The sequence below is a fragment of the Mauremys mutica genome, chromosome 8 (assembly GCF_020497125.1).
Source record: "Mauremys mutica isolate MM-2020 ecotype Southern chromosome 8, ASM2049712v1, whole genome shotgun sequence".
Taxonomy (NCBI): Eukaryota; Metazoa; Chordata; order Testudines; family Geoemydidae; genus Mauremys; species Mauremys mutica.
The window spans coordinates 3,278,482-3,302,006 of record NC_059079.1 but is presented as its reverse complement, the minus strand read 5'-3'; the positions used below and the strand labels follow the sequence as shown (position 1 = coordinate 3,302,006).

Here is a 23,525-nt window from a genome sequence, read left to right as displayed (position 1 = left end):
GCGCTTACTGCTGAGAGAGCCCTGTTGACGTCCATGGAAATACGCACGGTAGTAACACTGTAGCCTGATCCTGCACCATTGCATTCAGTGGGAGTTTTGCCATTTCATTTCAGTGAGGCAGGATCAAGCCCTAAATTCAGTAGCATTTGCTGAACTAATGTGTTGCTCAGTAGCTTGGTGCGATTCGTAGGAAGGTTTCATGTGTGACATAAAAGAATTCAAACAGTGGCGGCTATAATCACTGCCCATCTAATGCTCCGCCCAGTGAAATGTCTGGCAAGGTTTTTAACAAACAAACAAACCAACCAACCGCATTAATTATTTAACGCTTACCCAGCTGCAACCAGCTCCTCCCAGCAAATACTATGCGACTTTGGTGCTATAATTAAAGGCCTGCTGCCTTCTCTTTTCAGGCTGCTAAACCTGGGTGTATCGGTGCTCAAGACAGGGTTAGTCAGTATTTGTCTCTCTCCCTATCAGCTGGCTCTTGTGGCTGTGACCCATTTTTCCTACTCTTGTAAAGATTGTAGCAGGATGCCATCCTGCTTTGGCTCTTCGGTACCGCCTGCTCCTTTGAACTGCTGATGGAGTTTGCTGCCCTGTGAATCGATTAGATTACTTGCCTCTTGTTACTTTCACCCAAAGGTAACCTTGGCTTAAGCACTAATACATTAAATCACATTTTTTTCGTAGTGGCCTGTTCTGATAGAATAGTATTATCAGTCTAGTTTAGCGTGGCTGTCCTCACCAGAGGTTTACGGTGCTTAGACCAGAGCTTCAGCCACTTAACATTATAATCACAGCTTCAGATGTCATCTGTGGCTCTGTTCTGTTGCAGATCACTTAGATGATCTCTGGAGCACAGGAGTCCTCATCAAGAGACTCCCTGCTTTAGCCAGCCTATTGTTCTGTTCTTGTCCAGGTCTGAACGCTAGCCTGGATACTTACCATCAGTTTGTCTTGTTGACGGAGCAGATATTATTTGATGGAGTTGTGAGCAGGATAGCCTTTTGCTTCTGGCTGTGTAGTGTTCAGGACTGTAATTTTGTAATAATGATACTTGGACTTAAATAGATTTGTTCCAAAATGTTGCGCAAAGATCAGCTTGTAAACGCTCGCAATGCAAAAGGGGGGTACTATTGTCTCCATCTTGCCAGTGGGGAAATGGACACCCAGAGGTTGTGACTGACCCTGGGCCACACATGAAGTTGGTGTCTAAGCCAGTATTAACTGAGGAGTTCCTGGTTTCCACTCTTCTGTTTGAGCCATGTAATAGGGTTGGCTGCCCTCTAGGCACCCTTCCGTGGCCAGAGATCACTCTGCAGCACCGTGCCTCTGTTTCCCTCTCTTCAGGACCTCTTAAGAACGGTACATAGGCTTCTCTCTGGGTTAAAGCCACACCTGCCTGGACCTGGTTTAATAACACAAACAGCAAAGAGTCCTGTGGCACCTTATAGACTAACAGACGTTTTGCAGCATGAGCTTTCGTGGGTGAATACCCACTTCTTCAGATGCAAGACTGCTAGAACAGGGCCTCATCCTCCCTGATTGAACTAACCTCGTTATCTCTAGCTTGCTTCTTGCTTGCATATATAAACCTGCCCCTGGAAATTTCCACCACTTGCATCTGAAGAAGTGGGTATTCACCCACGAAAGCTCATGCTCCAAAACTTCTGTTAGTCTATAAGGTGCCACAAGACTCTTTGCTGCTTTTACAAACAGTTCAAAAATCCTCAGGGTCCCAAATTAAAGTTCATCACCACAACCCAAAAGCTCAAACTTAGCTCTGGCATCTTCTAGCCAGAGCTCATCTTCCCAGTCTGTTCTCACAGCCCGTCCTCCCAGCTCTTCCTAGCTGGAACTCAGCCGTCTGGCTCTGGCCTCAAGCCCAAACTCAGTCTCGGTTCTCCCAGGAGCCTCGTGGGCTCTGGCCTCCAAACTCCCCTGATGTCCGCGTGTTCCCTGCAGGAGCCTTTCTCTGTGCAGTTTCCTGAGCTTCCCTCCCTTTCTCTGCAGCTTCCTGCTGCTCTTTGTAGGGCAATCACCTGATCTCTCCCAGGTGCAGCTCCATAGTAATCAGGGTGGGCTGGTGGCTGGCCCCAGGCCTTCCAGCCTTTAGGGCAAGCCACCCTGATAGTATTTACTAGACCTTTGTAGCCCAGGCAGCCTCCACTCTTCACCTTTGCACTTAACGGGGATTGCCAGGCCGTGTGCAGGAGGAAGGGATAAATGGGCCTCACTGCTCTAGAGGATGTGAACTGTCCTTTGTTCTTAACACAGATTTGAATCAATAGAGAATACTGAGAGTTACCAGAAATGCTCTCGCTGTGACCAGTCATAGGTAGGACCTCCGCATTCACAGCTGGTCAGCAAGGGCCTGTTCTGTGTGACTACATCACAGAACCACGAGCTGTGACCTAGTGTGGTGTTCCAGTGGGAAAGGTGAGCCCGCCCCCTTCTCTCAAAGGCCCCCCCAACGTGGTGTTGGAAGAAATACAATTGTTGCCTCCTTGAAGCGAGTTGTGTTCATTAGAGGAGTATGACATTAAAGGGGGCTGGAGCTGCAGTGCCCACAGGTTAGTCTTTAAATGACAGCACCCTGACATTACTCGCTGTAAGTTGGAATAGGCTGGGCCTGTTACCTTGGCTTTCTCCCCAGCAGCGTACAATCTCCGCTTACGAAGGAAAGGTAGCAGAAATAATGACTTTTGGGGGGAAGTGTTTTCCTGTGTAGTTGGTCAGTGCAGAGCCAGCAGGTGTACGTTTATAGACAGATTCCAGTGATGGCCTCTTTGTGAAGCCTGCAGTAGGTGGGTAGGAATACGTTTGCCCCTTGTAAACTTTTACCATCCATTGCTTTAACAACAAGGTAGAGCTCTTAAAAATGGCTGTGGTGTGAGTTCTGTTTTCTTTTCCCTTCCAGGCATCCTCGAATGCACATCAGGACAGGGCTGGCGGATGCCCATCTATACTGCCTGAAGAAGTACCTGGTGGACTTCCTTGCAGAAAACAGGTAAGGAATGGGCAGAGGGAGGTGGTGATGCCAGACCTTTAATGTGATACGTAGCTGTCTATCTGCAGCATTTTGCATCCGTTTCTAAAATCAAATAACTTGTCCAAACACTTAGCTGTGTTTAAAAAGCTCTGATTTCTATTAATTTCTGAGCCTTTGTTTTAAATCCCGCAACAGCAGAATTAAAAAGCAGACAAATTTGCCTCTGTTCTGATAATCTCACCGTGTCCCTTACTTCTACCTACACAGCTGTACTTCCTAGGCTAGTCATTTCTTCTAGGGTTTCCTCACTGGGTAGAGATGTAAATACATTTCCGGCCTATTTCTTTTTCTCCAGTACGTGCTCAGTAATCACCTTTTCTCTCCTCCTCCCCACCCACTATTTCTGTAGCATCCTGTGTTCTTAGTTTGTGTTGTTCCTATGTGGAAACTCTGAGACCACCCACCAAGGGTAAGGAAAACATCCATTTATGGAAGACGAGAGTGATCCTGGCTATAACATTTCATGAAACAGGAAAAAAAAATCAACGTGTTTACCTTAAACCAAACGCAGCTAGTAGTTCAGCCTGGGGATGACTTTCAGTTCCTAGATCTTCTGTGGCATCTGTCATGCCCACTCCAGATAGTGAATGTTCACTAAGTTCTCAGATATATTTTCCCCCTTTGAAGTGAGATGGAGGCTAAAGGTCATAACTAGATGTTGAATTCATAGCCATATTTCTTAGCAGAGAAACTGACAGGAGAGAGAACATTGAGGAAGGAAGGAACTTGTAGTGGCCTTGATCACAAAGGAAGGCACAAATACAGGTTCTCATGATGCATGCCCTCTCTTGGGTATTGCTTGGAGGTTCCACATGTGGAAAGTTTGCAGGATCAGGACTGTTTGTGTGTCTCTTTTAAATGGAAAATCAGTGACAAATCCCCAGGGGACTCTCACCGCTGTTGAGTGTAGTGCTTCTCTATTGCTGGGACTGGCACTTGGGATCAGTTGAATTAATCATAGGCATTGGTAACAAATCTTGATTGGCCACGGGTAGCTGGTACTTGGAGCAGCCAAAGCTCCCAGTGCTCGGTTATAGTTCATTTTGGAAGGCAGGTGCCATTTGTTTGTGGGTCACATGACATCAGAGTGAAACGTAGTTTGCGCCTTTCTTTCCTAAGTGAACACATCGGGCCATATTTTCACAAAGGCCTCAACCCATTTAGTTTTACAGGCGCAAATGAGAATGTTAGATGTCTCATGCCTTTCACTGCCTATATTGTGCCCTCCTTGTCTGTGTCTTGACTTAAACGTAGCTGGTAAACTCTGGGCCATCAGTGCCTCGCATAGCTCAGTCCTGGTCCCTGTGTGTATACAAATAATAATTTCAGAGGGATAGAAATCAGCATTTTTTTATTGGCACCTGTGACGGTGCTGCCCGTGGGAGCCAGCTGAGGTCCCCCAATCAGGGTGAACTGCAAACAAAACGGGGCAGACAAACCCCAAACGCTGGTGGTTATTTCAATACTTAGATTTACCAACCAGCACAAAACAGCTTCTCTAGTACCTCACTGGTCACTTAGAAGTCCAAACCCCGCAGTTCCCTTAAAGTGCCCAGCCTTAGGCCTCTGTCCAGACACACCTGTCAGATATGATGATGATTCCTGAAAACCTGATCTCATCATATAAAAGAAAAGGTTCTTCCAATCCCAAAGGATCAGCCACACACCCAGGTCCAATTATAACTTAGATCTTACCCAAAATACACACTATAGTCAATTCTTATTAACTAAGCTAAAATTTATTTAAAAAGAAAAGAGTGAGTGTTGGTTAAAAGATCAATATACATACAGACTTGAATTCAGTTCTTGAGGTTCAGATACATAGTAGAGGTGAGCCTGTAGTTGCCAAAAGTCCTTTTAGAAATAGTCCATAGGTTATAGTCCAATTTCCATATTCAGGGTGGCTCCAGTCAATGATTGGGGATCTCAATCCTTGTGGCTTAAGGTTTCCCCCTCTTGAAACCCAAAGCAGATTTGAGATGAAGAAGGATCGTGTCCCAGGGTTTTTATACATTTCCAGCAGCCTTTCCGCCTGAGAAAACAACAGGCTTAACTCCTTCTCCCAAACATCCTGGCAATTAGCACAGAGTAATTTATCCATTAAACAGTTCAGATACAGGTTACCACAACCTTCAAAGAGACAAATAGACAATAATACTATTTCACTCAAGTATCATCATAAATGTTAATATTCCTTTTTTGATCTTTGAATTAAAACTATAGCAATAGACAAGACTTGTTTGCTTACCTCACAAGACCTGAGCAAACATCTACCCTTGAGATCTCTAACAATGCAGACTGCATTTCAAAGCTCTATTCATTTAAATATCTTCCTAACCAGTCCTTAAGGTTCACCCATGGGTCAGGTCAGTCGGTGAGGTGAGTTAATTAACTCTTTCTGGCCCTGTCATCTTTGAATGAGATATTATATCACACTCATAATGTCACAGCATCCATAAAAGGCCTGTGCAAAATTAGATCTCATTTTTGAAAATTTGGCTCGTAATATTTTTACGGCTTGTAGCATGAAGCCAGGTGAAGGTTTGACTTCAGCAAGAGCAGGATTGCACTTTCTGTTATGGAAATGCCAATTCTGTTCTCCATGCCTGTAACGGCTCCCTGGCCTCTTCATTTGTGCAGTGATCATTGGCTGTCCTTTAGCTGTATGCTAAACATGCCCACATCTCTTAAATTAGGTTTTATTTTCTAAGCCCTTTAAATTATGATTAACTTCTTGGCTTCATGTATCAGACCATTTAGTTAACATTTTCAAGGCTTGATAACAAAACTCAGTTACCAACCACAGGTGGCTGCTAGTTTAGCTTTATTCAGCTACATGTTTATTATTCAACCAATAACCAACTGCAAGAGAGCCAATCACAGTACAGTATTGCCATGCTTGGAAAATGGGATTCCTGCCACAGTGAATAACCCGGTTTTCAGGCTTCCGGCACTTGTGGGCATTCTCAGCTTGTTTTTCTTTTCTGGGGGAAGGGAAGGACAGTACATACTCAGATCTTTCCATGCTCAGTAGCAGTATTCCATGACTTTTGAAAGATCCTGTGGAATATTTTTGCCTCAAAAGTACTGACGTTTATATGATTGTTTTTCAGTGTAGAGAGAAAACTTTCATTAAGATTTTACATTTCTTCAATTCCGCGCTGGGGCTGGAGAAGCTCAGATGCCTTGTTTAAGTTTGAGTGTGGTTAAAACTAACAGCAGGGCCTGAAGTGAACAGTGAAGCTGTTGTACTGTGCCAGGAAGCACTGACACAGTGTACTTCCTTGGTATTGCAATATTTACACTGTGTTAATATTGGAACTTGGGGATGTGGTGGTAGGAATAACTTGTCTTTTTTCATTGTTGCAGCATCAGTGAGGGATCCACATTTTGTTTTCATTGTATTTTAACATACACAAGCAGAAAACACCTTGCCTAGCAGTTAAAACCTCGGCTCCTAGGGCCAGCTATGGTGCAGCATGTTGCTGAGGAAGATTATGATTACTGGCAGGTTGTGGGATCACCTGGGGAGCACAGAGTGCCTGTCATTCCACATAGCATAGGGGCCTGGGTCTACACACAACGTAGTGCCAGTTTAATTGAAGATGTGAGTTTTAAACTGGTTTAATTACATCAGTGCGCCTTTGGATGGGGAGACGCTTAAATCAATTTGAATTGATTGAATGTCTTAAAGTGAGCATCAGCTATAAAGAGGGGGGAATATCCTTTAACAACAGCTTAACCAATTCACAGTTGGTTGAAGTATGATTGTTGCTTTGGATATGAAAAGATCACACCCCAGAGAAGCCATCCAGTAGTGCAAGATTTCTAGAGAAGACATGGGTCTTGTGGTTCAAGAACAGGATGCAGTGTCAGGATTCTGGCGTTCTGTTACCAGCTCTACCACGCCTTCCTTCATGACCTTGGGCAAGTAATTTCATTTCTCTGTGCCTCAGTTTCCTCCTCTGCCCAGGACTGTTGGGAGACTAATCAATGTTTGTAAAGTGCTTAGAACTATCTGATGGAAGATACTATGAGCGCGCTAATTCTTATTAACCAGTCCATAACTCAGCTCACAGAACTTCAGGCTTGATAATATATTAAATGTGAATGAGTAACTGATATTCCCACTAGAAGTTCTGTTATGTTATAGCAAAGTCTGTTGGCAAAGAAAACAAGTTCTAGAGCTTCCGAAAAGCAAGGTTCCCTAGTGCATCTGAATGATGGTCGGTGAAAACTGCCATTATTTTTGTCTTATGTATTATGTGTACAGAAAATACTGCACTGTTTGTGTCCTTGCAAAGTCAAGAGGTCATACACCCTTGCTATTGTTTGTTTAAACCTGGGAAAGGTTTTTCCAGGGTTTATTTCTTCACAGAAGGAAAAACACACTTTGTGTGTGAAAAAGTTGATCTTTTTGGCAGTTAAAATGGCCCCCAAATCCCACGCAACTCTCTAACACTATCCCAATTCTGAATTCCAGCGGAACAGGTCTATAAACTTGTGACAGTCCCACTCTGCCCCTGGCACAATACACACATTACACTAAGATGGTCCAAACTTGCTGTCTTCCAGTGGAGTTACCTATAATGTAAACTTAAGCAACAAGAAACAGACTTGGTCTAAAATTTACCCTGAGCTCGGCTGTTCCTAGGATTTTCCCTGCAGGACCTTCTGTTCCCTCTGCCTGTGAGAGATTGGAGCTAATGGGACCACCTCGGTATTGGTGCCATGGTGAGTCAGCAGAATACCCCTACATAACTATCTATCTCCTAGAACTGGAAGGGACCCTGAAAGGTCATTGAGTCCAGCCCCCTGCCTTCACTAGCAGGACCAAGTACTGATTTTGCCCCAGATCCCTAAGTGGCCCCCTCAAGAATTGAACTCACAACCCTGGGTTTAGTAGGCCAATGCTCAAACCACTGGGCTAAATCCCTAGACCCTGATACCAGTGTGACTCAATAGAAGATCTTGCTTCTCTATGCAGGATCCAAAACATGGCACCTGTGAGAAAGTTTTTCCTTTTTTAAAATAAATAAATAAAATAAAGCCTCCTTTATGAGGATAAAGATAACTTGAGGGCCAAATTGTTAGTTCTGGGAGACCCTTGGAGTGGTGAGGGAGAAGTGGAACAGTGCTGGCCGTGTGTTAATTACAGGAGCCATTCTGCCAGTGTGGGGCTGGATGGCTCATGGTGAACACCTGCACCTCAAGGAGAAGTGCACAGTATTGCTTCTCTTAAAAGGATCAGCATGCAGCAAAGGCCAGCACATTGTAGACAGCTGCAGAGGCTGTAGCTGGCTTGGGGGCATGCTCACACCCCACAGCTGGCAGGCCTCACACCCTTGGGGCTCTGTGGTGCTGGCCAGCACGGTAGCCAGTCCCCTTTTCTGGCACTCTCTCTCGAGCACTAGGTTGGAATCCTGCCTTGCTGCTGCTTGCAGGGGAAATGGAAAAAGAGTCCTTATTCCCTTTTCCCTTATGAGCACAGTCGGTAGCAGAGGGAGGATCAGAGCCTGTGCTCTTCGAGCACGCATGCTGTATAGGCAGGTGTTAATATCAATGCAGTACGTGCTCAACGTTGGCTTGCTTACAATCCCCAGGAAACTTTCAGTGGAAAAATAGTGATCTACGTGAAATAACATAGTCGATTTTCATTTGTTCCGTTTCCAGAATATTTCCAAAGCTCTACCCTGGCAGAATTTCTGTTTAAAAAAATAATACAGCAACTTTTCTGCTTTACAGAGCTTATCATTGACACCCCAAAACCCCTTTTGTGAATTTGTGCTGGCAGAGTGGAGAATGGGGGTCTGTGCAATAGGTATGGATTTGTGTGCGCGCGCGCGCAATGTGTGTTTATAGTACACAGGATGTATCAATAATATCGTGCCCACAGTCAGTTGCAGGCACAAAGGATAGCATTTATGGTAGATGGCTCACTGCTTGATTGTCCCCACAAATGAGGCCTCCTCGGCTGAATGCTGTCATTTTCACCCTCAATTGATGGTGGGCAGTAAATTAGAGGCCAAGCTGAGGCCTCTTTAACAAATATAGCCCTACTTATAATTTCCCCCCCAAATCATTTTTATTGTATATATAATATATGAAAAAATGTGGTTCTTGGCTAAGATCACTTGTCAGACTTCATCGTACTGCAGATTTTTTCTGACCCCATAAAATACATGTTTTCCCTCGAGTCCATGTCGGTGTGGATCCCACTGGAGCTGCACATGCACCCCATGCATGCGCGCTTGGAATCTTTTGCCTACCAGGCTGTGTCTGGGCCGCGCATGTGTCCTGAGTCACCTCATGCTCCCATAAGAGGACGTAAAGAGCTAAGCGGCCCTGCACCCTTCGATTCCCTCTTACCACTCGTGGCAATGAGACGTGAGGGGGACTGTATCTGACCCGGTTCTGACTTTCAAACCTTACCTCAGTAAAGAAGGTTCATCCCTGATTCCTTTTTATTCCTTTCTTTATTTTAATTTTCTCTAAGAACATAAGAATGGCCCTACTGGGTCAGACCAAAGGTCCATCTAGCCCAGTATCCTGTCTTCTGACAGCGGCCAATGCCAGGTGCCCCAGAGGGAATGAACAGAACAGGGAATCAGCAAGTGATCCATCCCCTCTTGCCCATTCCCAGCTTCTGGCAAACAGAGACTAGGGACACCATCTGTGCCCATCCTGCCTAATAGCCATTGATGGACCTATCCTCCATGAATTTATCTAGTTCTTTTTTGAACTCTGTTATGGTCTTGGCCTTCACAACATCCTCTGGCAAGGAGTTCCACAGGTTGAATGTGTGTTGTGTAAAGAAATACTTCCTTTTATTTGTTTTAAACCTGCTGCCCATTAATTTCATTTGGTGACCCCTAGTTCTTGTTTTATGAGATGTAGTAAACATCACTTCCTTATCTATTTTCTCCACACCAGTCATGATTTTATAGACTTCAATCTTATCTCCCCTTAGCCATCTCTTTTCCAAGGTGAAAAGTCCCAGTCTTATTAATCTCTCCTCATACGGCAGTCGTTCCATACTCCTATTCATTTTTGTTGCCCTTTTCTGAACTTTTCCAATTTCAATATAATTTGTGTGTCTCCCCACCCTCACACCAAAAAAAAAAGAGAGAGCAGTTAGAACAGACAGAGGGGAGACCTCCCTGTACAGTGCGGTGAGACAACCGCTAGCTATGGTGGACTCCAAATCTTCGAGGTTTAAACCCTGAATCCACCCTAGAAAGAAGACAGCAGCTGCCTGTTCTGTCTCGGGGAAGCACATGTCCCCAGCAAGTCTTATCTGCTGCTCCTTTTTGTCTTGCATGCGAAAGTCCTGAGATATGAGCCTCAAGTTACCCCTCTTGGAGCAACCCATGAGGGTAACTTCAGCTCCAGGATCTTGGCTGTCCTCCAGGATTCTTCGAGCGCTGTCCTTGTAAGGGCTCCACTTCAGGTGGTGGTGCATCCCGGCATTGTTGATCGTAGGCTTTTCCATAGCAGTGCTCATCCGGGCCATGCATGCGCTCTCCAGCTGTCTCATGGCGCCTGTCTGTCCCGTTGAGTGCACGTGCGCAGCCGCCTCCCCCTCCAGTTCCTTCTCAACTGTCCTTGGCTGAAGACGGAGCTCTCCGCAGTGTGACAGCCCTTTCTCCCTAGAGTATAAACAAAATAGAAATTAGTAGTTAAATAAATTTTCTTTTATTGTAGATTCATAGTTCGTTTTAAAAAAAAAATTCTTCAGTACTTAAATTTGTTAGTTCTCCTTAGTTCATATTCCCCCCTCAGGGCATGAACATTAACGTTAATGACTATGCCAGGTTCCCCTGGTTTTAAGAGATGCGGCTTCTGCTGCGAGGCAATGCCTAGATCCGATGGACACACTCAGTATGTGAGGTGCCTTGGAGAGATGCACATTCCTTCTAAGTGTGTTCATTGCAGCAACTTGAGGGCATGAGCCCACCGAGACCGGGACCTCCGCCTGAAGATGATCCTAATGGAGAAATCACTTCTCCCAGGATCAGACAAGGATCCCCTAATCACTTCCTCCCCCTAATAAGGAACAAATCCATCTGAGTCATGACAGACAACGTAGCATGCATGTTCTACATCAACAGACCGGGGGGGCTCGATCCAACTCCCTGTGCACCGAAGCCATAATGCTATGGGACTGGTGCAGCTGCTACAATATAGACATCTCAACCTCTTACCTTCCTGGATGCCAAAACACCACCGCCGACACCCTCAGCAGACACTTCTCACGGGAACACGAATCGGAAATGACCCCCACAACCCTCCACCGAATATTCAGATGATAGGGGTTCCCTTCCATCGACTTATTTGCCATGCCCCGGAACCGCAAATGTACCTGGTTCTGTTCCAGAGCAGGACTCTGCCCCCAATCCCTAGGGGATGCCTTTCTAATTCGGTGGGACAATTCACTTATGTACGCGTTCCTACCAATACCACTAATCCACAGAGTCCTATGCAAAATAAAGAGAGACAATGCCACAATCATTCTGATTGCTCCAGCGTGGCCCAGACAAACATGGTACCCTTACTTGTTACGTCTGTCGATCTGTCTGTCACAGACTTTCCCATTTTATTGCAGGACAACGGACAACTCCTATGTCCACAACTAGAGAAGCTCCACCTGAAAGTGTGGTTCCTCTGTGGTTCCACTGTTTAGAACAAGTGAAAAATATTTTACTAAACAGCAGATGCCAGTCTAAACGCACTGCTTACCTGCAGAAATGGAAGCGTTTCTCCACGTGGTGTTCAAACAAACAGATTGTTACATGTACCACCAGTACTAGACTATTTGGTCGAATTGAAGAATTCAGGACTATCGCTAAGCTCTATCAAAGTTCATCTCACGGCGATTAATACTTTCCATGACACAATCGAGGGCTTTTCAGTTTTCACACACCCTATTACAAAGCACTTCATGTTTGGTCTACAAAACCTCTATCTGGAGATACATTCTCCCACCCCCACATGGGACCTCCATTCGAACCAATGGCTACCTGCCCCTTATTTCACCTGTCCATGAAGGTGGTTTTCCTAGTAGCCATTACCTCCACTAGATGAGTTCGTGAGATTGGCACACTAATGGCCAACCCACCCTACACCATCTTTTTCAAGGACAAGGTCATATTATGACCCCATCCAAAATTTCTCCCCGAAGTGTCATCAGCCTTCCATATCAACCAACCCATTCACCTTCCCACATTCTATCCCAAACAGCGCACGTGCTCACAGGATGCAGAACTACACACCCTAGATGTCAGACGGGCAGTAGCCTTCTACCTGGACAGGACGAGATCTTTCCGAAAATCACCGAGACTCTTTGTCTCGACAACGGAATTCCAAAGGGTCAGCAATATCCAAACAACGACTTTCAAAATTGATATCAAACTGTATTAGTCTGTGCTACAAAACAAGGGAAATAGAACCCCCTATGGGCAATACATCCCATTCCATACATGCAATGGCAACTTCTGTGGCTTTTCTTCACAATGTACCCATTTCAGAAATTTGCAAAGCCACCACTTGGGCTTCAGAACATACCTTTACTGATAACTATGCCATTACACAACACTCCAGGGACGATAGCATACTTGGCCTTCCGGTCCTCTCTACTTTGGTTAGCCATATACCTCCAAAGTCTCCTCATCCTTCATGGGTACTGCTTTACATTCACCTGAAGTGGAGCACCCACAGGGACAGCACTCGAAGAAGAAGAAGAAGAAGAGAAGCTTACTCACCTTGTGCAGTAACTGAGGTTCTTGGAGATGGATGTCCCTGTGGGTGCTTCACTACCCACCCTCCTCCCCTCTACTTTGGAGTTTGATACGAGGACTCTACGGTAGAGAAGGAACCGGGGGGTGGGGGCGGGCTGCGCATGTGCACTCAATGGGACAGACAGGTGCCATGAGACAGCTGGCCCGGCCGAGCATTGCTATGGAAAAACCTCCAATCAATGGCGCCAGGACGCACCGTCACCTGAAGTGAAGCACCCACCGGGGGACACGTCTCAAAGAACGTCAGGTACTGCACAAGGTGAGTAACCCTCTCTATCGTCTCAGCGAGCCCCTTGGCTGCTGGGCACCATGCTCACTTCCAGCAGGGAAACAAAGGTACCAGAACCTCTGATATCAACATCCCTGACACTGGCTGCATTAACCTCGGCCCCACTCCAGGGCAGAGAGACCCAGCTCTGCACCAGGCATAAACAGCTGTAAGTGGGCAACGCATCCACCCCACAGGGAGAACTCTAGGTCGAGGAAGAAGCCCTCAGCATTACACCGCAAGAGAAATTAAGGCTGAGAGAGTCTGGCCCAATTGTACCGACTTCCATGCTGGCGCCAGAACCTTTCGCAGCACCGAGATACGCTTTTAAGCCTCCTTCGCTGCTCCTCTCAGTACTGGACTAGGCAATGGCCCTTGCACAGGCCATCCGTCGTGTAGGCATTGTGAGCGGGTGGAGCATGCCCAGTGCAGATCGACCCTTAAAAGAATTTAGCTAAAAAACAAAGTCTCTTCTGAGCATGAGAACTGTGATTTTTTTTTTGTGTGTGCACCCTTATAACTTGGCCAGATTTGGACATTTTTTCATTGGGCTGGCAAACGACACGTCCCTGACACAAAGGTGAACTTGTGAAAAATGTCAAGTCTCTGCACCGAAGCATGGAGGCATGCTAGAGCTTCTCAACTATGTTTTTGTTTTTTTAAGGGATGGGGGAATTGTTTGTTTGTTTTTTAACATGGACAAAACAACATGTTTTTCCCTACTCTCATTCTTGGAAACAATTGAACTATTTTTGCAGAAACTTTCCAAAAAAAATATCAGCCTGAGCCAAACACCTGTTATGGGTAGTTTCAGCTGAAATGGTTAACGTTTGGCAAAGTTTATAAGCAAGTGAAAACAAGGTCTTCTACTGGAAAGTGTTGGTCAACCTTAACTTTGGGTGGCACCACTTACCTGTAATAAACATACATGGCAACTTAGGGCCTGAGTTTTCAGAAAGCAGATACCATATTGCATTTGCCCTTGTGTAGTTACTTTCCTTTGCAACAAACTGTGTAGTGAAAGTCCAGTTCGATCCGCTGGCTCACTTTTAATGAAGCTAACCGTTGCCTTTTGCACTGCTGAACTAAATAGGAATAAACCGGGCTTTTTCTCCTCCCCTGTGGAAAAAAACGGGACAGCAGAGAGACGACATGGGTCTTTTAAAACTGGGGGTGAGGGTGAATTTGTGTGAATGCTCCCGCTTGGATGTCTGTGTGGTAGGTTGTACACAGAGGCCTCTTGCAAGTTTATGTTGAGGTGCTGCAGACTAAACCAGTGCGTTTTTTCCTTTTCCCCCTGTAAATGCCTTTTTATCATTCAGACTGTCACCTGTGTTTTCTGGCAAGAGCTGCTGGCTGGGGGAGGTCTGGCAGAGCTAAACTCCCGGCTTGGTGGTCTTTGTACAGCCTTAAAAACAGAACCTGCTCTGTGAATACCTGCAAGTTAACATGTGTCAGCCGTATGGTTGGAATGTTTTCTTCTTCGCTTTAAAGAGGGGCTTTATAATGAATACTTTCCTTGTGGTCCAAATGGGTAAATAAACAAACAGGTCCTGCAGGAAGTGTACTGTATGTAGACAGAGCAAATAGATTGTAGCTCTCCAAACAAGTGAAAAAAATCCCAACCTCACCCAGCCGTGTGCATTTAAGCAATTAGAACATGAAATGTGTGTTTATCTTCTCCATTTTCCTTTCACATCAGATGTTGCCCCGTACCAGGCGTGACAAGACTCAGAACTTGCCAGATCATCGTCTTTTTCTGGTATTGATTCAGCTTGTTCATGCAAAATTCCTTTATTGAAACTTAAATGGAAAAAACCTCAACTGTTTAAACTTGACCTGAGCAAATAATTCTCAACAAATCGTTTCTCTGATGAATGCAACTTCTCTTTCTGTGTGTGGAATATCCACAAGCAGAGCTCAGCTTCTATGAGTTTGCTTATTTCATTGGGTCAGTTTAATTCTGTGGCTTGATCATACATAGATCCTTTGGTGTGAGAGCTCAATATGCCATATTTGAAATTTGAGCCATGCAGGTTGGTTACGATTGGTCCAAAGTCACATGGTGTTGTTTCTGATCCCTGACTGGGTGAGCATGCAGGCACCTCTGTGACAAATACTTGGAAGTGAAAATGTTCCTATTTGGTTTCTGTAAATACTTGTGCGTATGGTGTTGAAATTTGCCGTCCATGAGCATTTGTGCTAGTACGATTCAATAGGCCTGATCCTTAGCCATTAACTCCAGTGGAGGCACTCTGGCTGAGGATCGGGCCCATTGACTCTAACGGCGGAAAGTGAATTCCGAAAAGACATGAAAACGGCCAGTGCTGATTCACTTAACAATTAAAGCAGTTTTGATAGGATTCTTTTTGCATTATTCAGCTACCTGTAGCCTCAGCGATTAGCCCCTGGTCCAATTGAACTTTGTCTCCATGTAACCCTTAGTATGTTTTTTGAGCCAGTTGTGTGACTCTATCAGGCCTGTCTCCTCTAGGCTTTTTAATCTTTGTCTCCTGGACAATATTGTACAAACCTCCCCATATCATTGTAATACCTTGTTCTTTTCCACACCATGCCACTTGTGTATAAGGCAGGATTTTTGTGTGGGAAAGGGCCATTTACTCCTGCCATGCGTTCCTCACTTGATGACACAGTCCCCTGTGTATGACGTGGCAGCATACGGTACCTGTTTACAGCCGAGAATTGAATAGCCGAATACTTTCCTCTCCCAGGTTTTTTTCTCCCATTAGAATTAAAAACTGACCTAATTTCCCCCTGTTTATACTAGGAAAATAATTAAGGGGAGCACTAGTCCCTCCCCCCAGGGTTAGCTTGGAGGCTGGCTCCCAGTTCCTTTCTCTCCACCCCAGATCCATCACAAACAGTCTGATCCACCTGAATGATCTCGATTTCCTCTCAGCCAAAGCTTGATTTTTTTCTGGAAAATTAAGGAAAACTGTAATATTTCCCCTGTTTCTCTCTGAGGATTTTTCTAAAAATGTTTGGTTTCCTCATAACTCTAAACCCGTTTCTTTAGTGCTCTGTGGCCGGGTTAGCTGAAACAATGGGGAAACGCACTAGAGCTGACAGGTGCAGTGGGAAATGACCTACTGCCGGCAAAGCCCGCGGCTCCTTCACAAGCAGTAGGTACTTTCTTAGCTTGTGGAGATTATGGAGATATTTTTGGTGCTCTTGCAAAAATACGAAACACAGACATGTAATGTGAGAATATAAAATTAACAATAAATGTATATACGTCTATCCACTTACTATAGATATGTCTATATTTTGAAGTGTATATGTTCTATAGGTACATCTTTCAAGGTGTATTTTATATACATTTATTTAAATGGATACACATGTATCTTAAGTTTACATAATACACCATTTTTTGATGTACAGATACCATTTTGTCTGGTGCGTTATATACACACGTTGTCTAGGTGTGATATCAGAAAGCCTCTTGCAAATTGAGCCTGGCCCCTCAGGCAGTTTGCAGACAGTGTGTGGCTCAGATACACATGATGCGGGGGAGGTGCTGGCAGGGAACCGCAGGTGGGGCTGATCTGGCAGAAGAAGGGGATGCTGTCTGGGAAAGATTGCGATCCATTACTGAGCAGTTGGTGAGGACTGCCAAACTCCCTGGGTGGCCTTCAAGGGCAGCAGAGACTTCCGTTAAAGAGCAATTCTGAAAAGCTGTTGGCATTCCCAGGCAAAGTATTTGGTTAACCTGGAGCTGTCTGGTGTTCCTGTTGTTTTCTGGGTGGCTCTAGGTGGGCAGAGTTAAGGGTGTTTGGGTGATCCCAGTGTGTGTGTGTGCGCACGCACGCATACTTTCAAATGGTTTGGGCTTTTAGTTAAGAGGAACCTTCATTTCCATGGTTTGTTTTTAAGAAAGCTACCTAGTTCTCTTAATGTTATTTGGCTGAAGTAGGTCCCTGGGAATGTGACTACTGGCCTAAGTGAACCCAAACATTGATAGAACTCAAGAACAGTTTTGCTGTGTCCTGCCTTCGCGCTGTCCCTTCCATAATTAGTCCACCCTACTTTCAGATTATGCTGTCTGTGATCATCGCATGTGTGCTCCCTCTGGCCAGTCATCACCACCAAGAGTCCTGAGATTTTTAGAGGCAATCTTGGGGGTTTGAGAAATTCACTCAGAAACTTTGGTCTAAGGTCAAAAGCCCGAGGATAGGCAGGAACGCTGAATGATGGCTGTAGAAAGAGTCACATGCAGGTGGTCAACTTGTCAGAACCGAAGGTCTTAGTTATTGAAAATCTGGGACAACGAGGATGGCAGCAGGCAGGAAAAATTGTCTTTCAACAGAATGTTTCTCAAAGTTTCCATGACTCGTTTGTGGATTTTTAGCTCCAATAATATAAAAGACACTGACAAATTTCCTAATTAACGTGAGATTTGAAAAATAAAGATTTACTCTCTTTGCATCAAACATTTTTGTAGCAAAACAGGGACAAAAATGAAAGAAGCACTAATGTTTGTTCAGTGCCCTGGTTAATACTGTTGGTTATTAGGTTAGGTACAAGGAACTGCCTAACAGTTTATTGACACACCTGGTTTCTTTGGAGTTGTTCTTTTATTGGTTAAAATTAGTCTTGGGTTAGAACAGTGGTTCCCAAACTGGGGTTTGCAAAATGTTACAGGGGTTTCTCGGGGGAAAAAAATCCCTAATGGCGGACAGAGCTGTCCCTAGGGACCCTGGGCAGCCTGTGGCCAGCAGCCCAGAGCCCCTGGACTTCCAAGAGCTAAGCAGATCAAAGCAAGCGCATCTATCACGCTGAAGAGATTTAAACTTCAAGATTCCTTATAAGAAATGGAAAGGGGAGGTGGGTATTTTTTGCTGTTTTTAAAATGAAATAGGCAGCTAGTCTTGTTTTTTAAATTATGCTGAAGAACAAGTTTAAGCTTTGTTGTAACATGCGTTGTTTGCCTGGACTGCTCAAGACCTGAATGCTTGTGTAGGAGGAACTCTTTGAGTTGGCTTCTTAAATCCCTTCATGCTGTTTCCCATCTGATACTCCTTGATGAAACATAGGAGCCTTGTCTTAGAACAGGCTTATTCAAAGTGATACAAGCTACGAAAGTGAGATCTTGGAAGAGTGTTGCCGTTTTCATAATGTAATAAAAATACTGTAATGATAGATAATAATTAATAATAAATAGCGTGTAATAAGCATGTCACAAAAACAAATTTTATATTTCACTGCTTTTATCATTTTTACTCAGGTAAAGGAGAAAATCCCTGGAAATATTCATTTTTAGGAGGAGGTTTGCGAGACTTGACATTTTAGTGAAAGGGGTTCACAGGTTGTTAAAGTTTGGGAACCACTGGGTTAGAGGAAAACGAATAGGGGGAGAGGTTGTTGAGAGATGTGGGGCAAAATGTCTTATAGCAGAATGCAGCAGAAACCCCCCCTCCCCGATCATGCTGTTTAATTTTTGCTCCTTTTTTCCCCCTTCTGCATATAACCCACATCTGCTAGCTCCAAATTCTTAGCATGTCTCAGAAATTCCAGCGTTTTTTGCCCTGAATCAATAAGGAGACGGGAAAAAGGCTTGTAATTGCTTCTTCCATTGTGCTCGTTAAAACCACATTGTGGGAAATGGACCCAAACACGGTCTTCTAAGTGGTGTTGAGTCTGCGGCAGGTGGTATTAACTCAGGACTGCATTAACTCTTTTCAAATCGCTTTCCTGTTTCCTGGAGGAAACATGCCTGGCGTGTCTGTATGGCAAGGGCTGTTTGCCTGCCTCTTGCATTGACATTTTAATTTGGTCCATGATATAAATATCATTTCCCTAATCCTCCTTGCCCTGGCCTTGTTTTGTCTCTTTCTTCAAAGTGAGTTGACTTTTTTCTTTAAGGGAGAGTGGTCGGGGGAGGAGGGGATGGGAATGGTGGCTGCTGCTCTAGTTCAGAGAATTCAAAGCTGGGGGGAAAATCTCAGGCTAACTGTTGTTTCTTTCTTTGTATTCACATGGAAATTTTTAATCTCCATCAAAGGATCAGGAGAAAATAACATTGAGATTCAACAAGAGAGCTCCCGGCTTACATGGCATTTTTAAACGTTATTTGGCTTTATCCCTTAAACGATGAGAACCATGAACTATGTTACCTACAAGCTTCATCATTAACTTTCCTCTTTCTTCCTCCACCCCCTATTTTCTTCCTCTTTCCCTTTTTCTTAGATCTTTATTATCCTCTGTAAACATGCAACGCTCATTTTGGCTGATGCTGTAATATTCCATAGGATTTGTTCAATTGTGTATATGTAGAGACTTTGAACTGTAACCAGAAGTTCTGATTTGAAATATTGCGCCACATTCTACTTTTGATGTGACTCTGGACTATCTGCAGCGAAGTCAATGGAATCATTCCAGTAACAGAGATCAGAATCTGACCCACTGTGTTACGTAGCAGTACAAGAGCTAACATACTGCTCACGAAGAGAGGGACAATGCTAGATAAGGAAAACAAACAACTTTCTGCTTTGTGGTTGTGAATCATAAACACTGTCTGCACCTATGGAAATAGCTGATTCTAAGTGAGACAACCCCCCTACCCCCCAGGAACTAACCGTGGAGAAGGGTGACAGATATTACAGGTGGGTCCTGGCAACAACAGTAGATTTCACGCTTCCTCACAGATAAATTAAAAAAAAAAAAAAAGGCGGGGGGAGGGGTGGTGTATTAACATGAACATTCTCATTAGTATTGTTTTATGGTGTTTAATGTTAAACATGGAAAATATAAATGAATGACAGCCAGTAAATGGGACTGACACTTCTGTTACAAACATCTCCAGCAAGTGAAAACTAGCACAGGGAAATAAAGGCTGTGGGTGCTTCCATTCCTGCTGTGGATCAAGCCAGTGGTACCATCCTAGCACCTAGACTTCATGCATTTTCGGGGGGTGGGGGAGGAATACATCAAATGATGTATTTAAATAGGCAATGTGGTTTGTGATTTTTATTTTTATTTTGTTAATGATGTTAAGGAGTATTGTGACACAGGAAATCAAGGTTCTAACCAGTTTTGGTTAATAAAAATCACATCACACATTTTATAGCAAACCCAGACTAAATTCCAGGTTAGCTGATAATATTCTGCCTCAACTCCACCTTCTGCTTCAGCTGGATCCATTGTTCTTCACTTCCTTTTATGTAATGTTTTCACAAGCTCCAATGCTGCCATGTTCCCTCCAAGAGGTGGCTGTATTTGGTGGCTTGAAGTGGGGTGGGTGGGTGGGGGTGTGTGTGTGTGTGTGAGAGAGAGAGAGAGAATGTCTAGAAATGCACAGCAAAATCGGGTCACTCAAACAGCCATAACTCTGCTCTGTCACAGACTCCTCTAACTTTCTGTACAGTTAAAACTCATGGCGATCTTGTGCGAAGGCTACATTTGAGTACTATTTGGGGGAATTAATGATCATTTTTCTCCTTACTCTTCTTCATAACTGAAAGTTTCTCCTCTAGCAGAAACCTAAACTCTGCCCTATAGTAACACCATGCAAAAATCAAACTATTATGATTAAGGCATTCTAGTGTGTGGGACCCTGATTAAATTAAAGTGATTCTTAAAGACACATTGGATTCTCTCTCCCCACGCCATGGTGTCATCAGAAGGCAGAGTTAAGGTTGTTTGGATGCTCTAACTATTCTGTTCCATACCTTAATGTGTTTGGATTTTTTAAAATGGAACTTTAATTGTGCATTTCTTAGGTTTAGAATGCCTTGGTTTTGGGATGATTGCAACATGCTGGTATTGTAGTTTAACTCAAGTTACTGATATTGCTCTCAACTTTACCTCCATTTTAACGTAGTTTTTGTTTGGATATTTTTTTTTAAAGATTTCATACACAAACCTCTTGAAATTCCACTTGTCTCTTGCACCTCCTTATGTTCCCCTGTCCACACACCACCAAATTCCCCCTGCCCATGCATCCCAGCGTCCCCCCTCCTCTCTACATCACCTGCAAACACACATCACTACACCCCTGTTTCCCCCTTCCTCCTGGCCTGCCTGTTGAGTAGCTTTTGAAGGTATTTGGGTTTAATAGTCATTTTTTGGCTGTTATTTTTCATAACTGAAAGTTTGAGTCATTACGAATTGACCCCTTTCAAAAGAGCCACCATCTCCCATCATTCTCAGTGGGACTGGAGCTCCACTATTTTGTTCGCTCTCTTTACACTTGATAGAGGAGCAGCATTTCTAACACTTGGGCAGCTGTATTGAAATCCTATTTCTGCCGAGATGAAAACAGACAGATACGAACATTTAAAAATAAAATCGTGGGGATGGAAGATGAAAATGGCCTGTTACTTTAATTACAATTTATGAAAGTCCATTTGTTTTAGCAAATGTTTCTTAAAAGCAGGTACATCTGCTTCTTAGCCCCCATGTTTTTCTGTTGAGTGTCAGAACACAGTCATCCAGCCATGGCTCTTGACAGGCTTTTCCCCTTAACTTTGCATTACCCCTCACTTCTTCACTCTGGAGACAGTAGAGGTTTCCTTATGTCATTTTCATTGTGTGTTTCGGCCTTCCTTGGTGCTTGAGTCAGGGCAGTACTAATACAGACGCCATGGTGATCGAATAGGAGAGACTCCTTTTCCAGATTTAACAAGCTTATCCTTTCTTCTCTGACTCTTTACATAGGCTCTTGTAACTGCTCTTTAGGATTTTATTATTATAAGAATATTTTTTATAGCGCTGGGCCAGAAACCCTTTCTTCTTTAATTTTCCTGAATCTACATGCAGGCCAGTTGGCATCCTCCCAACTTCTTGTTAATTTTTTTTCCTGATTAAGGTTTTTCAGACCTAATCCTTCTGATTTCTCATTCCTCACCTTCATTCTCACCCTGGCCAGATGTTTGTTTGGCTCTTTTCAGACTCTCAAAAAATGTTCTTACCTGGCCACTTTGAGTAGCCACATTTGCAAAACATGTCAAGAGAAATTTCCAAATCTTGATTACCAAATGCCTTATTGCTAATATTTTAAGACCTTCCAAAAGCAAATTCCCTTTAACAGTTCCATGAAATCCTGTTTAAACAGTGTGAGAGTGAGATATTCGATAGGTGACCGGCGTTTGGCCCACCTTGTAAGTGAGGAACATGGATAGCATTTCAGAGACTGCTGGGAAGACTGTAAAAGTATGGCCAGGAAAGAATAAAACATCCAAAATAGGGCAAAACTTTGTCTTTCCCCATTTCCACCTCTTTCACGTCCTACTCTGTTGGGTTGTTCTCTGCTTCAGACTGTTTAAGACTGTGCCAAATACTCAGATATTTTATAGGTAATGGATCCCATAAATGCCCTGGCCAGCCTCTGAGGGAAAAACATGATTGTCGGTTTTGGACAGAGCAGAAAACCCAAGCAGGAAATCGTTGCTGAATGGCACAGCTGCAGGCAAACATTTTAAGCTAGTAAACTGCCCATCTGCATACCCACACGTATGTCAGAATGCAGGGCTCGGAGACCATGGCACAGAGAGTCTGTAAATGGTTAGCGGTGAGAGATTTTGTGATTAAAGAACGAAGAGTTTTTCTTCATTAGTTCCTGAAATATGGCTACCTCAAGATGATATATAATTATGTTGTTTTGGAGATTAAGGACAGATTGCCGGATAGAGCACATGGGCTCTCGCTCAGGACAAAAGTGAGACGATCAAAGGGTTAGATTTGGGATGGTTCAGATGGTTCCATATGCGAAACCTAAAAAATTACAGGGCAGGATATATAACACAAACGTTGCCTTCCAACCTCTGTTGTCAGTATGCCAGGATAGTGCTTCGTTCTGGCCTTTGTGGTAGGTCTGATGATCTAATCTGAACTTGCCCAGGGAAGCTACAGATGGAGAAGTCCTTTTTGGCTCCCAAACCCATTCCAGTGTCACACATGGCAGAGGGTACTGGTGCGGGATTGTTCTGTGCTGCATATTTTTCAGGACTTCCACCACTTGAGAGTCTGCTCTGACGTCTAATAGATCTCACTGTCCAGAAAGCGTTTTCCTAATATTCATCCTAAATAATTCCTCCTTTAATTGAATCCATAGTTAACTCCTAGTTCTGCCCTGGGTACCCCCTTTCTTTCTCTGCTGTCTGCACCCTTCCACTGATTATGGATATCCCCTGCTATCATTTAACCAAGCTATACATATTTGTTTCTTTTAACCTTTCCTCGTACATTACAGAAGTTACACATTCCCCTTTGTATAGGTCAAGTTGGATTAGTTTGCTGAATGGTTTTCCCAGCCTTTAAATAATTAACAGGGCAGCAACAAAATGCATATTGTTAAAGTAATGAAGCAATAACAATAAAACTGGTTTCAGACCCAATGTAAGGAAGTTATAGGCCACAGGCTACTTCTCCTCACGTAGTACATCAA

The 23,525-nt window shown here is 44.0% G+C and overlaps 1 protein-coding gene across 4 annotated transcripts in view; it reads left to right on the top strand.

Annotated features, from left to right (window-relative positions):
* Window positions 1-23,525, top strand: part of EIF2B3 (eukaryotic translation initiation factor 2B subunit gamma) — a 134,249-nt gene that overhangs the window by 63,916 nt on the left and 46,808 nt on the right. For all 4 annotated transcript variants that reach the window (XM_045027176.1, XM_045027175.1, XM_045027177.1 and 1 more), the window contains one exon: window positions 2,924-3,013. In XM_045027176.1, the coding sequence (XP_044883111.1) occupies window positions 2,924-3,013 (90 nt within the window). The remainder of the gene's footprint in view (window positions 1-2,923; window positions 3,014-23,525) is intronic.